General features: G+C 45.8%; 1 protein-coding gene across 1 annotated transcript; it reads right to left on the bottom strand.

The window, feature by feature from the left end:
* Positions 1-4,998: 4,998 nt before the first annotated feature.
* Positions 4,999-6,584, bottom strand: LOC125545313 (zinc finger protein ZAT5-like). The gene has a single exon (XM_048709215.1). The coding sequence runs from the start codon at positions 6,430-6,432 to the stop codon at positions 5,329-5,331; it is 1,104 nt and encodes a 367-aa protein (XP_048565172.1). The 5' UTR covers positions 6,433-6,584; the 3' UTR covers positions 4,999-5,328.
* Between the last annotated feature and the right edge of the window lie 9,730 nt (positions 6,585-16,314).

Below are 16,314 nucleotides of genomic sequence, written 5' to 3'. Positions count from 1 at the left end.
ATATATATTTGACTAATCAACTAAGCACTAGTAGTAGTTGTAGTTGCCACAAGGATGGATAATGAAGCAATTAGCTGTACGAACTTGTAGTAGTACCGCAAGCTACAAACGTATACCATAGAGTTCATACGTGCACTTCACTTGCACCGTGATTACGGCCATTCATGCATGCCACTGGTTTTCTTGTGTGTATTTTTCGAGGCCATGTGGTACGTTCATGTACAGTACTTCCTCTGTCCGGAAATACTTGTTCGAAGAATGGATATATCTACATGTATTTTAATTTTAGATACATCCATTTATATCCATTTCTCTGACAAGTATTTTCGGACGAAGGGAGTATGTAGTAATCTTGTTTGTGTGAATAAAATTTATACTCTCAATTAACGCAGAAAAAATGAAAAGGAAAGGCTTTGTACTCTCAAGATAAGATAGAGATTGACTACGCACATACGCCTGGCGGCTACCATATGTATACAAGTACGTACATACATACTCCTTTCGTCCGAAAATACTTGTCATCAAAATGAACAAAAAATGATGTATCTAAAATTAAAATACGTCTAGATACATTCACTTTTATCCATTTTGATGACAAGTATTTCCGAAGAGAGGAAGTACGTGGTTAGGGTGGCCACACGCAAGTCGATAATGATCCGTACGCGATTTAATTAGGTACGTACTGCCGATGGATAGCTCAGTTTTGTACACTTGACTGACTCTGGCAGTTAAAAGTCGTTGTACTAGAGCTCCTCCTAGCTAGAAGTAGGAGTACTTGTAGCTAGTTCAAACTGGGAGCTTAAAACTACCAAGAGAGAAAGAAGAAATGAACACGTGAGGATAATAACGGCATGAGACCATGCGAATGAGACTGATGCATGCCGCATCGATCCGTCCGTCCATCCGTCCACGGACGTCCTTGCGTGCACCGTGCGTCCACTAGGTCTTGATGGCTTTCTTTCACTTTTGTTCTTTCTGTGCTGCTGTGATCAGTTAAAGTGCATGTCACGAAAAGTATACTTGCAGCATGCAGGCGAGCTTGCAGCACCTGGCCGGTACCCATGCCGCCACAACACAAAAGTTAGCAGAAGCATATATACTCCCTCCGTTCCAAATTACTCGTCGCGGTTTTAGATCAAATTTGAACTAAAACCGCAACGAGTAATTTGGAACGGAGGGAGTACCTTGCATGCATGATCACGTACTCGATCTCGCTTTTTAGTTACCTTCACCTCGTCCATGCAAAATGTAATACTCCATCTGTTCCTAAATATAAGTCTTTGTAAAGGTTTCATTATAGACGATATACGGATGTATATAGATGCATTTTAGAGTGTGGATTCATTCATTTTGCTCTGTATGTAGTCTATAGTGAAATCTCTACAAAGACTTATATTTAGGAACGGAGGGAGTAGTACTAGCCAGACCGTTCCAGTTTATTCATACCATTTTGGTCAATACTTCAGTTGTCAGTTCCAATTTAAAGCGTCTTCGGTAGACCACCGATCCTTAAAGTTGAAACCCGCATACTTATAATTAAAAAAACAATTCAGGGCTTAAATTTTTTCTCAGCTAACCAACTCGGCCCCCAATGGAAGCCTCTCTCTTCTTCCTTCCACATGGCCAACGAAGATTGTTCGACACTAGATGATGTCCGTGAGCTAGCTAGGGCCTAGGATAGACGATCCGAAAAAATAATTTGATTGAGTCTCGTTGAGGCATGACGTACACGTGATTTGGGCACTTTTTCGTCTGAATGGGTTTTTCTCCTGTAGGAGTCGAGAATGCAGGTGAAATACGTCCTTCATGGCCCGTGATTTGGGTACTTTTTCGTCTGAATGGTTTCTTCCATTGTTCCTTCTTCTAGTGGCACGATGGCATGGTCCAAAACACATCAAATCATTAGAATCGGCGATGCCCATGTTTGTGTGTAATGCAGGTGAGATTTTCCTCTATAGATGCTCGTTCGCCACACTGCAGCTTTGCCTGTGCGGTGCCTGGCAAATGTCGAGGATACCAGGGAGAAGCGCAGTTGTTGCTAGAGACGATGAAAATACAAAAAGAATATAAAGAAACAAGTTCATTGAAATCTCGCCGGAGATGGTGGGGGCGGGAGGCAGAACTAAGAGGCGGGGCCTCCAGCAGTGGGATGGGCCGGGGGTGGTGATACGTCTCCAACGTATCTATAATTTTTTTTATTGTTCCATGCTGTTATATTATCAATCTTGGAGTTTAACCTGGGATGGGCCGGGGGTGGCCGACGGCAGCAGTGGCCACGGGCTGCACGGCCATCTTCCTACTTTTACTGAGACTGGCCTCCTTTGGATTAAATTTAATCAAGTGGAGGAGATTTTATAAGGATATAAGTCAATTTTTGATGCACTAATGATTCAGGGATCTTCTAGCTAGGGTTTGATCCCTCAGAACGATTTTTCTCAAATATAGCTTTTGAGGGATTTGCTAGAGATGCTTTTATTACCAAAATATCTTGTGGCACTTGGTTGCAGGGGTATACGTAAGAAACTAACTCGCATCTCATATCTTAGCAGGGGTGTCCGCTTAATGCAAATGCAGTAACAAATCCATAATATGTTTTGAGTGGGGCAAAGAGTTATCGAGTGGGAGCTATTCTATGAAAAATTAAGAAACTAGACTTTTTTTACAAGAGCGCATATAATTTACTCTAATTTCTATTACACTTTGACCATTTGAGAGCCCCACTCCTACCCAGCATAATTAACAAAAATGCTACACACACGGACTCCTGGCTCGCGGACTTCACGGGCCTGCTGAGCTGTCCTGTTTTAATTGGCCTAATTAATTTTCTTCTCCTAATTAACCGCCTCTCCCTCTGATTTAACTGGTGGGCTGGGCGCCCAGCCCCGTAATGCCCCGTAACTATCCGTGAATGTAGCAAAGCTCCATAATTAATGAGGGTCTTCCCCTAGCTTTAAGTTCGACTCTTTGGCTCTCCAGCAGTGGCAAAGGCAGATTGATTTTTGAGGTATGGCCAACACATGCAACTAGACACACAACATCACATTTGAATTTTGAAGTTGTCGCCTATGCCTGCATACATATAGGATGAAGGCGAAAAAGTTTTCAGGTATGGCGGAGGTCAAACCTCGACCCCTTGCAGGTACACTCATGTGCACACTCACTATGTTTGTGATCTATGCTCCAACAATCGAAACACAAAGAGTTGTTTACGGTGGCATGTATCTGGTTGGATCAAGTGGGCATGAAGATGTTTACCCTACATGGATGGCATGCATTTTAATCTTCAAATTACCCATTTGATACAATTGGTGGATGTTTTTAATTTTTTCCCATGCCACGTTTACTTTTTTCGATGTGTTTTGAGTTCATTGGGCTATTTGCATCTTTTCTATACAGAAGCGTGTTTGTACTCATCATGGTTGTACTGCTTCGATGCGGTGTTTTGAGTCAATGAAATATCTTTATTGAAAAAAGATGCATGTAGACATTGCTTGAAGTCGTCCGAGTATAGTAATTGTGTTCATAAGGATTCGGGATGTCATGATATCTCAAGTGTCTGTTTTGCATGTTCTTGTTTTCTCTAGGATTGAGGCTATTGCATAGACATAATAACTTCATATGAGAAATGACATTCCAATTTGTTCAAGAATAATAGCTCCATCCGATTCGCTCAACATCAACGCTGAGCTTTGCTTGGCATTATTGAATAATCAAAATATATCCATGCTTGCGTTCATCAACCGATATAGAGGCCAGGGGTTGGTCCTCCTTTCTAAAAGAAACCCTCATCCTATTCCGGGCGTCCGGTAATTTGCCTGGCTAGCTATCACAAACAAAAAAGTGGGTATGTGTACAACATAGAACACACTAATTATAACGAGAGGGTTATATGCACTTGGCAGGTAGCGCAAGCCTGTGGAGGTAGGTTAATTATGTTAACTAGGTCATCTGTTTCTGCTGAGATATTGTACTACCTATTACTTAACTTGATTCAGGAGGTGGCTGGCTGGCCAGCTAGCTTGCAAACAAGACAAGCTCATCTCCAAGGAAAAGAACCTGATGCATATGCTGGCCCTTTGATTTACTTGGTGGTGGAGAAACCAAACCACAAGATGCATATATCCAAAACGCATCTCATCCATCCAAACTAGTTCTAGCTAGTGTATCCAAAACAGAGTAGTCATCCAAAACACATCCCATCCACCCAAAGATAGTGGTACGAGCTAGGTAGCAAGTCATCCATCCATATACACACACATATGCACATATAGATACATGTACTACATGCATGTATATATGTATGCAGACATATGCCAAATTGCCCAACACCCACACACACTCACACTCACCTCATGCGTCACTAGCTAGCTTAGCCAACATGGAGCATCTACATATACACATGCTCAACTAGCTACCTTCCAATTAATTGCCCTCCTTTTTGCTTGCACCGTACCCTCTCTATATTCCCTTTCCAACTTTGCCTACTTCACTATCCATATCTTTCCCAGTTAACCAACTGCAACAAGCTACTAGATACTAGCTGACTTGATCAAGAGGAAACGTGCATGCATGCACCACCACTCGAAACGACTGTCCACTTGATGAATAAAATTAAATGCGATTAACAGTGAAGCAAACAGTTTATTAAGAGGAGAAAACGTTCGCTGCTTAATCACCTCATCAATTGATCGATTAATTAACTTACAAGTTTAAATAAATATAGTTTGTACAATATATATGTAGGAAAATAGAAAAAAACAATGTGCCTTTTTGTACTTGCATGTGGGCAGTTGCCACTTAGTAGAGCTGAACTAAGCATATAGAAAAGAAAAGAAAAGAAAAGAAAAAGGTGGATAGTAGTAGGCCACAACATTGCACCCACTCCCTTAATTTGCATCACATTTCAGACAACCCCCACCACTCACTCACTTGCTCACTCACTCACTCGGCCGGCCTCATGCACACACACGCACACTGATCGATCCAACTGGCCAAACCTTTTTCTTGTGCTCACAGGTCACAAAGTGGAAATTTTTTTCATTCCAATTTATATATTTCAGCACCGATATACATGCTCGATCGTGTTTACATGGTACATATACATGCGAGTGTCAATAATTTCCTATAGTCAACCTTACGCCAAAGAATCGAAAGAATCAATTGTATGTTACAGTTCCCTTGATATGTTCCAAGGAGCAAATTTGTAAGTATGTAATTTTGTATAGAAGAAGAAGAGGAAGAAGAAGAAGAATGATCGGACAATCAATCGGAGTTAAGAAAAGTAAAGAATTCGTGAGGCCGGCCAGCTGCATGCGACGTGCCGGTGGATTAATAATGGCAATCCACCAGCGCGGCGGAGGCGGCCGTGAGCATCAGCCGTTTCTTGCCGCTGTCGAACGGGCCGAGCCCGAGCACCACCGGTGGCGCCGATGATGGTGGTGGTGGCGGTGGTGGGTGTGAGACGCACTCCTCGTCGGACGGCGCCGGCAGGTTGAGGTCGAGCTCCAGGTTGATTCCGGCCGGGGTGCTGTCTTTCTCCTTCTTCGTCGTGGACGCGGCGATCGCGGTCACGGCGGTTGTTGCGATGGCGCGATCTGCGGGCGCGTGTAGCGGCCGGTGGCGTCGCATGTGCCCGCCCAGCGCCTGCCCGGAGGCGAACTCGGCCCCGCATATGGAGCACTCGTGCACCCGGAGCCTGTTGGTGTTGACGGCGTGGCAGACGGCGTTGCCGCCGTTGTTGAGGCTGAGCACGGTGGTCACGCCCGGGGCGGCGTCGACCTGAGGCGGTGGGGGCGGTGGCGGCGAGGCCGTCGTCATCTGCACCAGCGGTGGCGTCGCCGTCTTCGTCGATGGTGGCTTGGACAGCTTGGCGATGGCGACGCTGGTGGCGTTGGCGGCGCTGTCGTCGTCGGCTCCGGCGAGGCGTGGCTTCTTGTGGCTGGCGCGGTGGCCGCCGAGGGCCTGGAAGGTGGGGAAGCACTTGTTGCACGTCTTGCACTCGTACACGTAGAAGCCGGCCCTGACACCGTCCGCCGTGGTGGCCGCCTCCGTGTACTTGCGGCTGGTGTACCTCTCCGTCTTGGCCGACACCACCGCCGGCGGCGGCAGAGGGCCGGCCGGGGGAAGCGACGACGTCCCCTGGCGAGCCTCCTGCGGCACCGTCGCGGGCGGCGGCCTCGAGTCGACGACGACTCCGGGCGGCGCCGCGCCCTGGGCGAGGAGGATGAGGCAGTGGGCCATGTCCTCCTCCTCGGTGGTGGTGCTCTCGGAGGAGGACGCGGAGGAGCAGGCCATGGCGGCCACCGGCGGCGTCTGGTGGCGCGGCCTCTTGGTGCGCTTCCGCTTGACGACGGCACCCCCGCGCTGCTGCAGCCGATCGTCCACGGCCCCCTCCTCCCGGAAGAGCACGAGCTCCATGGCCGACGCTTGCATGTCGCCGAAGCAAAGAGAGGCGTGGAGAGGGAGGGAGAGGGAGAGGGAGAGAGTGGCAGGCAGGCAGGCAGGTAGGGAGGGAGGCTGGCTCTGTGGTTTTTATGGCGGGAGGAGAGGGACAAGTGGAGCTACGCTACGCTGGCTAGAGAGAGAGAGAGAGAGAGAGAGAGAGAGAGGCGTTTTGCCTTCACATATAACAAAGGGAAGAGAAGAGATGGATCCGGCAGCTACTACTCTAATCAATGGAAGTTTCTTTTGGCCTCTAATCAATGGACAAGCAAGCAAGCCTTGCTAGATAGATAGATAGCTTTCTCTCTCTAGAGATGAGAGAGAAAATTAACACCCCCAAACACACAAAGAGAGAGAGAGAGAACAAGAGAGAGCTGTCTGGAGAAAAACCTAGCTTTCTCTCTTGTCTTGTCTTTTGGATGCCTCTCTTGATCTCTTCTCAACTCTTATAACCTTCCCATCTCTCTCTTTGTCTAGAGAGAGAGGGAGTGGTTTTGGTGGTTAATTGCTAAGTGCTATTGTTAGAGAGGGTGGAAACTAGTAATAGTAGAGGGGTTAATAGACCGGTGGCCAAGGGAGCTGAGTGGAAATAGCTAGGGGAGGGGATCGATATTATGGGTGTGATGGAGCTGGCTTAATGCCCATCCCCTCCTCACTTAAGCAAGCCCACTTGTGGACAATTCATGGCCATGCATGGCTACCCGCCTAATTTCTTTCATGTGCAAAACATGTCTAGCCACTACTGCTCTGAATTAATAGCAGCCCTTAATTTAGGCTGCCCATCCTCTTTTTTCTCTCCAACTGCTTAATTAGCCACTCTCTCTCTGTGCATCCTAATTAAGCAGTGTGCAGTGAAGGTTAATCTTGTGGTGAAGCAAAGCTAGCTAGCTAGCAAGCTTGCTAGCTAGGTGAATGAATGGATGGATGAATAAATTTGGAGTATGTTTGGTTGCCACTACATGTGGAGAGAAGGTAGAGGGGGAGAGAAAGGGATCCAATTGGAGGAGTGGTGAGTGAGTACTAGTATTTGTTAATTAGGTGCTATAGTAGTAGCAACAGCAACAAGCCAAGAAAAGAAGGGATGGAAGCAAGCTCAATATTCCTCTGTGCATGTGTGATTCCTGGGGTGTCATGGTGCTGCACTGCAAGCCTGGATTTGATCAGCCTCTCTGCACCCAGCTCAAACTAATTCCATCCCCTAGCTACTTTTCTTCCACTACTTTTCTTTTTCAGCAAAACATACATATAATAAGCATGTGGCTATTAATTTAGTTGGTGAAAAATCCTCGCAAATCCACGCGATCTCTTATTTGTAGTACAGGTTTGATGGTTTCTTGTTAATTTCTACTATTATTATTATTTTTTGTTCAAGAAAAACCACACGGACAGACAGTTGTGTTGAGCAATATAATTCCACTGATCATGAACAGCTAGCTAGCTGGGTTGCTTGGCAGTTGGCAACTACAATTAGGAGGTAGTGAGGTAGTGGTGGTGGTGCAGCTGCAGATGCATTTGTCCCCAGCCAGTGTCCAGTGGCCACACACACACACACACCAGAAAAGAAAACTCGAAAATACCCGCAATTATTAATTTGTTCTAAAGTATTTGCACCCCTCACCCAAAATGTTTGTTTCCGACCTGTCCATCGATCACCTACCCTTTTAATTGCACTGTTTATTAATATGAACAACTAATTGTTGCTTGCATTTTAAGCTATACAAAAATCTCCAATCCTCTGATGCAAATGGCCCATCTAATATGGTGTTAGTTAGAGGTCACACTGATTATGTGGTACTTCCTTTTCTTACTTCTCGGGATGGCTAGATTTGGGTTGGTGGTACTATAGGTTGCTGTGGCTACACTATCTCAATCAAGATAACATATATGCAGTGCCGTCCTCGCCAAATTAATTGAGTCACACATCAATCGCTAATCCTGTGCGTATACGTGCGTACATGACATATACTTCATAACCAATAACCATACACGTCTACAAAAAAATTGTACTCACCTACGTACAAAATAGCAGTGACAGTTTCATCTACATAACAGTATTTAACTTATCATGCACACATAAACCAATTAAATTTTCTTGATACATTTATGAATAATATGATCATGAAACCAATTAACTAGATTATCTCGGATATATCCAATGTTTTTTCTTGAGTTTGAAGACGCGATTGATGTGCCATGTTGTGTGAGACAAGTCAACGGTTGAGAGGGGAGAGGGATACATATGGTTGAGAGTGATTAAATTAAATTAATCAACCGCGATTCTTGACGTGATCCTGGATCGTTGTTTGTTGTGTGGGGCAACAAGAAACCCCCCTAAAAAAATTGGGTGGATGATGCTGTGGTGTGTGGTGGGGGCAAGCAAGGCATCACTTGGCTTAGTTGGAAGCCGGTTAGCTTCCTTTCTCTCTCTAGCACACTTCCTCTCTCTCCCCCCCTCTCTCTCTAGGTCTCTCTCATCACATAGAGAGAGAGAGAGAGAGAAACACGTGCATGCATGTCCACACTAGCTGGTCACTCACTTGCACTGCAATCCAGAGTGAGTGAGCAGTAATGGATGCCTTTCCTCCTTGCTCGCTTTGCCATAGCTTAATTATTAATCAGCTAAGCAGTGCAGGAAAGATGGGCGGCCATGGGCCTGCGCCCATGATCCTGCCCATGATTGGCAATTAGCCGGGTTGTCCCACATGTGGAACCCTAGCTTTAAGGATCTATCATTAATCAGTGCTTGTGTTTGCTAGGCTAGCCAGGCCGCTTAAGCAGCCCCATGAGTGATCAGTGCGTGGGTGTCTGCCTATGTGATCATCCAAAAGATTCAGAAATGCTTTTATATTATTCTTCCTCAGTAGTACCACCAGACCATGAACATGAACATGCCAAGCCACCATCTCTAAAAAGTCAATACTAGTAAACTATTATTAATGGACTGGCTAGTACTACTTGATGTGAGCCATGATCAACTTGCTTGCCAAGCTCAGATGGCGTGACACTCCAATTGAGTGACTTCAATTAACTTAGCTACCTAATTGCCATGAACGGGCTAACAGGTGAACGGGCTCCTGCCTCCCGTCGGCGCCGCTGCCGATCTGCCTCATCTGCCACGGAGAAGTGATTGATCCCGACCCTTGCTTGCAGGAGGACTTCACTTGTAGGCCCTTCCAGTGTGTTTTTGTACTTACTTGATAGTTGGTGAGAAGATCGAACGCAAAAAGTTACCTTGCTAATTAAGAATTGTGGTCGGGCTTCTGTAACAAACCTCGTGACAAGTACATATAGCTGCTTAACTGGCAAAGAAAAGTTTGAGTGTAAACTGTCCAGGCTTCACCAAATTAACCAGAAAGATTGGTGCGTGTTTTACTTCTCTTTGATCAAACTACGGATAGAGAGAGGGGAACACTTACGTTTAGTCGGTCGATCAGCATAGAGAAGTCATGAGCAACAGTTAAGCGGTGCGAAAATATGCGTTGGGCGGTGGACGTTGGGCTCCTGTAACCATCCACCCATGACGACGTGGACACCTACGTACCCATGTGAGAGAGAGGGAACAGAAACTGCATGAAATCTGCCAGTAGAGGGAGGAGAAAATATAGTGCACATATAGTGGTTGGGAATATATATTAGGGGCGAGATGGAGATGGAGACGGGAGCGGCAAACATGTGGTGCTGTTCATGGACACCCACCATGCACACACACCAGCGGTGCCGGATGGATCGAGCTCAGCTGCTGGATGACGAGTGAAGTAGTAGTGGGACACTCGACAGTAGCCAGCACTGCCATCACTTGCACCAGCAGCAGCAAGAGGAGGAGGAGATCGCCGATGATAATCGCCGCCACCATAGATTAATCAACAAGTGGCTGCTGGCCGGGCCACCACTCCCCACGTCACACTCATGCATGAAAGAGATCTCAGAGGGTGGCATGACAAGATGTTCTCAAAAAATATGTGTTTATTTCTTTGCTTATCTATGTGTGTTCAGTAATTAGTCATGATGGGAGTTAACAAGGCAGCAGCTGATTAATCAACACCTGTGCAGGGTAGTAGCTGGGATTTGACAAGTTGGAGCAAGCTTGTGATTTTTCTTTCTTAAAAAATAGATTAATCATGGAAGCAGACTTGGTGAGAGCTTGCTTGCTGATGGAGGAGTATGATTGGTCCAGAAATTTCAGATTAGTGGCGTGGAGTGAAGGGGGAGAGATAGTCAATGGCCTCTCCACTAGTCAAGTCTGTTGTTGCATGCCACTCACCTTCAGCTTCACCTTAGGGGTGCGGCAAGGTGGTGTTGTTGTTGAGATGTTGTTGGCTTTGCTCATGGGCAACCACTCCTCCATCCATCCAGCTACTTGATTGGTGGCTGGGCAGGCGAGGCAACCTCTGGCTTGTTAATATTCCAGGGGCACCATGTCCATGCATGCATGTGGCCAGAATCACCCCTTGTTCCCGCCCTCAAGCTATGCTTCTTCATGTCATGCGGATGGTTGAGTGCATGTTGCAGCAACATGACACAGCCACACATGTGAGATATTCTAATGCTCTTTGTGACTGCTTCAAGAAACATCTTAGCCAGTGGTGCCACAGACTTGCTTCTCTCAAATGCTTCTCCGGTCCGGCAGTTTGTGTACATTTGTTAACTTGAGATAAGAGAGGGGATAAGAATAAGATAGATAACCCCGGCATGTTCCAGGAATCTTGAGTTTCCATCCTCAAAATGTACTTGAGTACTTGACCATCTACCTGTTGGACAGAAGAAAAAGGAGAACAAACAAACAGAATCATATGTCATAATACTCCTTCTGTAAACTGATATAAGAGCGTTTAGATCACCAAAGTAGTAATGTAAACGCTCTTATATTAGTTTACGGCGGGAATATGTTTTAGTAATTCCAAATTAAGCTGCCCGTAGAAATATTTAGAAATATAAATAATTGGCAGATAGTTATGTACTTATTTTCCTCAAAAAAATATGTATTTCTTACATAAATAAATAAAAGCCATACGTTTCGATTGCTCATGGCCAGTAATCCAGTACCACTCCACTGCCTAGTCTCTGCTCAGTGCCACTCTAGTCTTATCCAACAACACAGGAGGAAAACAGATTCCACGGAAAGAAACTAGATCGATCTCTCCTCTTCCTCCGCGGGGCCGTCGATTACGACCTGAAATGAACCGCCAAATAATATCTAGGATAGGCCAGATGAAGATAACAATCCTTGGCCTTTCTTTTTCTTTCCCGCTTTCCCCTTTTTCAGAAAAGTTGGTCTGGGATTTGGTTAAGCCGACCACACGATATATTCACCTTTTCGGATAAATGCCGACGTTAAGTGGCTCACGACACTGTCCGGCCTAACCCCGAGCTACATCGAGAGCCATTGAGGTGGATACTCTATGATAATACACTTTATCCAACCAGTTTTTGTCTATTTCGGAGTTTGTTTGACCAACTAACAATTTACCACCCTTTTTTTTTGCCTATTTTTTTTTACAACAGATCATAACATATGCAACCGTAAGCTGGGCCTGAATAATCAGTATTATTTCAGAAGGTTAATTAGTCATGTGGATGCCTAACTAAGTGACTGTCAAGTTCATAACTAGTTTGGTGGCCGGCCGAAACAGAGTGTAGTGGCGACTTGTCTGCGGGTTGGTCATTCACCAACTCCTTTTGCTGGAGCTCACTCAACTGATCGTCCTCTTGCTTGTATGATTGGGAACGGGCAGTGGAGTGGGGGCATCGTCCTCTTGGCCTGCTTTCAGCCCCGACCTAAACCATGCTTCCAAAATTGGCAATTCCGGTAGCTGCCATGTCAGTCGTCTTTACCAGTACTGGTCTTTACCGCACGCCTATCATGTGCAGATCCGGCTCGCATCTACGAGTATGCCACTGTGAGTCAGTGTGCCACACGTACACACCACTGGCACTTGATAGTTGATGAGGTAACCTGAACTTGATTAACAGCTCACAGATGAACCTCTTCAACGATTAGTAGAATTGTCAAAGCTCAATCTGAAGAATTGTGCACCTCTGGTTGGTGTTGTCTGAAGAAGAAAAGGGAGGGCGTTCGTTGTCAAGGTACGCGCTGGCTACTACTATTACTACTAGTTGGTAGTAATCTACTCCAGTAGCGTAGTGTGTCGGATCCAACTGCTAGCAGCGACGACCTCCTTTCCTTCCCGGCGTTATCCGCTCGTAGTAGCTACGTATACTGAGAGATTATAGGCAGACCTCGACGTTGTAGGCAGGACCAGATGAGCTCGGATAAATATCCAGAAAGCACTGTGTTCCTCCTCCTCATCACTATTTGGTGGCTACAAAACGCACACGGCCGGCGTCTGACGACCACACGCGGTCAGCTGCCACTGGCGAGTAGCTTAGCTAGTTACCGGTGACTGGTGTCGCTGTACAGACAACACTGAACCGAAGTGCCTCTCTCACTTTCTCCCTGCCACCATTGGTGCCAAAGTACGTCGTCGTCGTCGTTGTAGTAATAACAGTAGTAGTAAGCGGCACTCGTAGTAGCGGCAGCAGTAAGTGTTTTTTTTCTTTTTTAGAAAAACAGCAGCAGTAAGTGTGAAGTAGAGGATAGGGAAGGGACAGCAACAGGCGGCAGCAGCAGTGGCTGCTATGAAGGGGAGTGTGATCTTGCTAGCTAGCTAGCTAGCAGCAGCGTGCAGCTTGTGGTTCGGAGGAAAGGCATGGAGCCTTTTCTTTTCAGGAGAGGCTGGGATTGGGTCCTGTGAGAGTGTGAGTGAGTGGTGCCGTGCTAGCTACAGGTGTGAGTGAGTGAGTGACACGAGAGAGCGCGACCCTACAACCAATCAATTCCAATTCCCTCCCCTGCACTTCACTCTCAGTCTCAGAGCAACTTTTGAGCTGCTCCGCTCCCTGCTTGGCCCTGCGCTGCGCTGGTAGAGTGTACACATGATTTCTGTGTGCATATGTGCGCTTCTTGTGCATTCAAAAGGCCACCCCTTTGGCCTCGTCTCACACCGGCCCCGTGAGAAGCAGCATCACCCCTTTTGTGAACAACCTTTTCCTACTTACAATTGGCGCCTGTATACCAAAATAATGGTACACAATCGTCTTTGGAGAAAATAAAGTAAGGGGGGAAAAACTAGCCTCGCAGGGAGCTTCATGTCCATGGCCACGACGGCGGGGCGACGAAATGTGAGAGCGATTGCCCCTTGTCTGCGAGATGTGCGAGTGAATGACAATGAAGATCCAACGGCCTACGGATGCTGCAACGTGGGGCTGGGCTGCGATCGGTGGATCGACACCAAGTACTGATCGAAGCTCAACACCATGTCACCAAGGTTTGGCATTGACACTGGAATATATATTTTTGTTGGTGAAAATGATAAAACATAAATCCAACTCGGCTTTAAACCATTGTTATATAAGTTTTGGAGTGGGTCATTTTTAGGTGAACTTTAGAACATAGCCTCTTAATTCTCACTAGGGATAAAAAAACAAAGAAATCAATAACAGGAACGATTTTTCTATATATTGATTGATTGTTGAACTTCACAGGCCGAAAATTAAGGCCAATTCTATTCCGCGTGTTGTTGCGTCGAATTGATGGCATAAACCGCATGGGGCGTTGTTAACGGGGCACTAGTAGAAAAAGGTCAAACGTGAAGCACATTAGTGCCGGTTTGAATTTGAGCCGGCACTAATGTGTACATTAGTGCCGGTTCCAACGGCTAGCCGGGCCGCTCTCATTAGTACCGGTTCGTGGCGAACCTTTAGCACCGGTTCGTGCCACGAACCGGTACTAAAGTGAGTGGTGGCAGGATGTTGTCAGTCCGGGGCCCCTCCAGCACCTTTAGTACCGGGTCGTATCACGAACCGGTTACTAAAGGTCGTCCTACATAGACCCTTCGTCCACCCGAGCTCGCTCTGTTCTTCCCCTTTCCCCTCTCCTCTCTGTTCTTTTCCCTCTTCCTCTCAAGCTCATCACACATTTTGCCCAAGATTTGAAGGCCCCCATCCATTCAAATGATCACAAAGGTTAGCAACTTTTTCCTTTCATCTCTCATTGCTAGATTAGCTCGTGCAATGCTTTATATAGTGATTGATTTTTGAGTTTAGTAATTTGGGAGGAATTATATATATGTGCTAGTATTTGATTTATATGCAATTTGAGGTCAAAAATAACACTTAGTTTTGCATATGTAGGTGTGGCTTACTTAGTACCTTCTAAATCTCCGTCGTAACCACCGTCGATCGCTCGCAACGTCCCGTCGCCGGCACCACCTTGTGGTGAGCCTCTTGTTCATGAAGTTTTATATAAAAAATTGATGTTTGTGTGATTTGGATATATAGTTACTCGTATAATTATCTTACACATACGTTGTTTGTTATGCATAGTGCCATGGTTTTGATATCCGTCCCCGTCGGACCTCGTCCGGGTTATGATTCGGATGTGGTATATTCTCTTTTAAAACTATTCATTGCATTTCGTGTTTATGACAAATTATGCCCATCAAGTTGACATAGATATTTGTATGTAGGAGGTAGTTGAACCGAAAATTCCAACTGACCCTATTGTCGAGAGGTTAAATTTAGTTGAAAGAGAAAACGAGGATTTGAAGGAAAAATTGAAAAGAATTGAGGGGGAGAAGATGGAATTGGAGTTGCATGTTGCCGATGTCGTCAATGATCACAATATTAAGATGGAGAAAATGCGCTTGAAGATTAGAAAGATTAGAAAATATGCCATTCATAGTGAGGCTTGGTATCATTATGCTGTTGGATCAATTATTATCTTAGTTGCGATCTTAATCGCATCTGTTGTTGCATTTAAATTCTTTAGTTAGAGAGTTATTTGTTTGTTGCATTTAAGTGTTGTATGATCTTTATGTATGAACTTTATGTATTGTATTAATTTGATGTTTTCGGTGCTGTGTATTGAAGATGAGCCGGCAATGGATGTACGATGACCGATGCTCTCCTGAGTTCATTAATGGTGTGCGTACTTTTCTGCTTGCGGCTGAGGCAAACAAGCGAGCGGATGGTTTTATGCATTGTCCATGTGCTGGCTGTAAGAATGGTCGCAATTACTCTACGCCAAGAACCATTCATGTCCACCTGTTTGAGTCCGGTTTCATGCCCCACTATAATGTTTGGACCAAGCATGGAGAAAGAGGGGTTATGATGGAAGACAATGAAGAAGAAGAGGACGACGACAGCTATCCTGGCCATGGGTTCCCTGAATACGATGACACAACAATGAGGGAAGAAGCTAAGCCGGTAATGCGGGAAGAAGCTGAGCCGGCAATGCGGGAAGAAGCTGAAGAAGAGGCATCGGATGAGCCCGTTGATGATCTAGGTCGGGCCATTGCCGATGCAAAGAGAAACTGCGCAAGTGATTTGGAGAAGAAAAAGTTGCAGCGCATGTTAGAGGATCACAAAAAATTGTTGTACCCGAATTGCGTAGGTGACAAGAAAAAACTGGGCACCACACTGGAATTGCTGCAATGGAAGGCAGAGAATGGTGTATCTGACAAGGGATTTGGAAAGTTGTTGGTAATGATAAAGGATATGCTTCCAAAGGACAACGAATTGCCCGAAAGTACGTACGAAGCAAAGAAGGCTGTCTGCCCTCTAGGGTTAGAGGTGCAAAAGATACATGCATGCCCTAATGATTGCATCCTCTACCACGGTGAGTACGAGGATTTGAACGCTTGCCCGGTATGCGGTGCATTGCGCTATAAGATCAGCCGCGATGACCCTGGTGATGTCGAGGGCGAGCGCCCCAGGAAGAAGATTCCTGCCAAGGTGATGTGGTATGCTCCTACAATACCATGGTTGAAACATTTGTTCCAAAACAAAGAGCATGCCAAGGCGATGCGATAGCAC

This window comes from Triticum urartu, chromosome 3 (genome assembly GCF_003073215.2).
Source record: "Triticum urartu cultivar G1812 chromosome 3, Tu2.1, whole genome shotgun sequence".
NCBI classification, from domain to species: Eukaryota; Viridiplantae; Streptophyta; class Magnoliopsida; order Poales; family Poaceae; genus Triticum; species Triticum urartu.
The sequence above is the reverse complement of the archived record's forward strand: the minus strand, read 5'-3'. Positions and strand labels throughout refer to the sequence as shown.

Coding starts and splice junctions, on each gene's coding strand:
- LOC125545313 (XM_048709215.1), bottom strand. CDS start 6,432: ATGCAAGCGTCGGCCATGGAGCTCGTGCTCTTCCGGGAGGAGGGGGCC.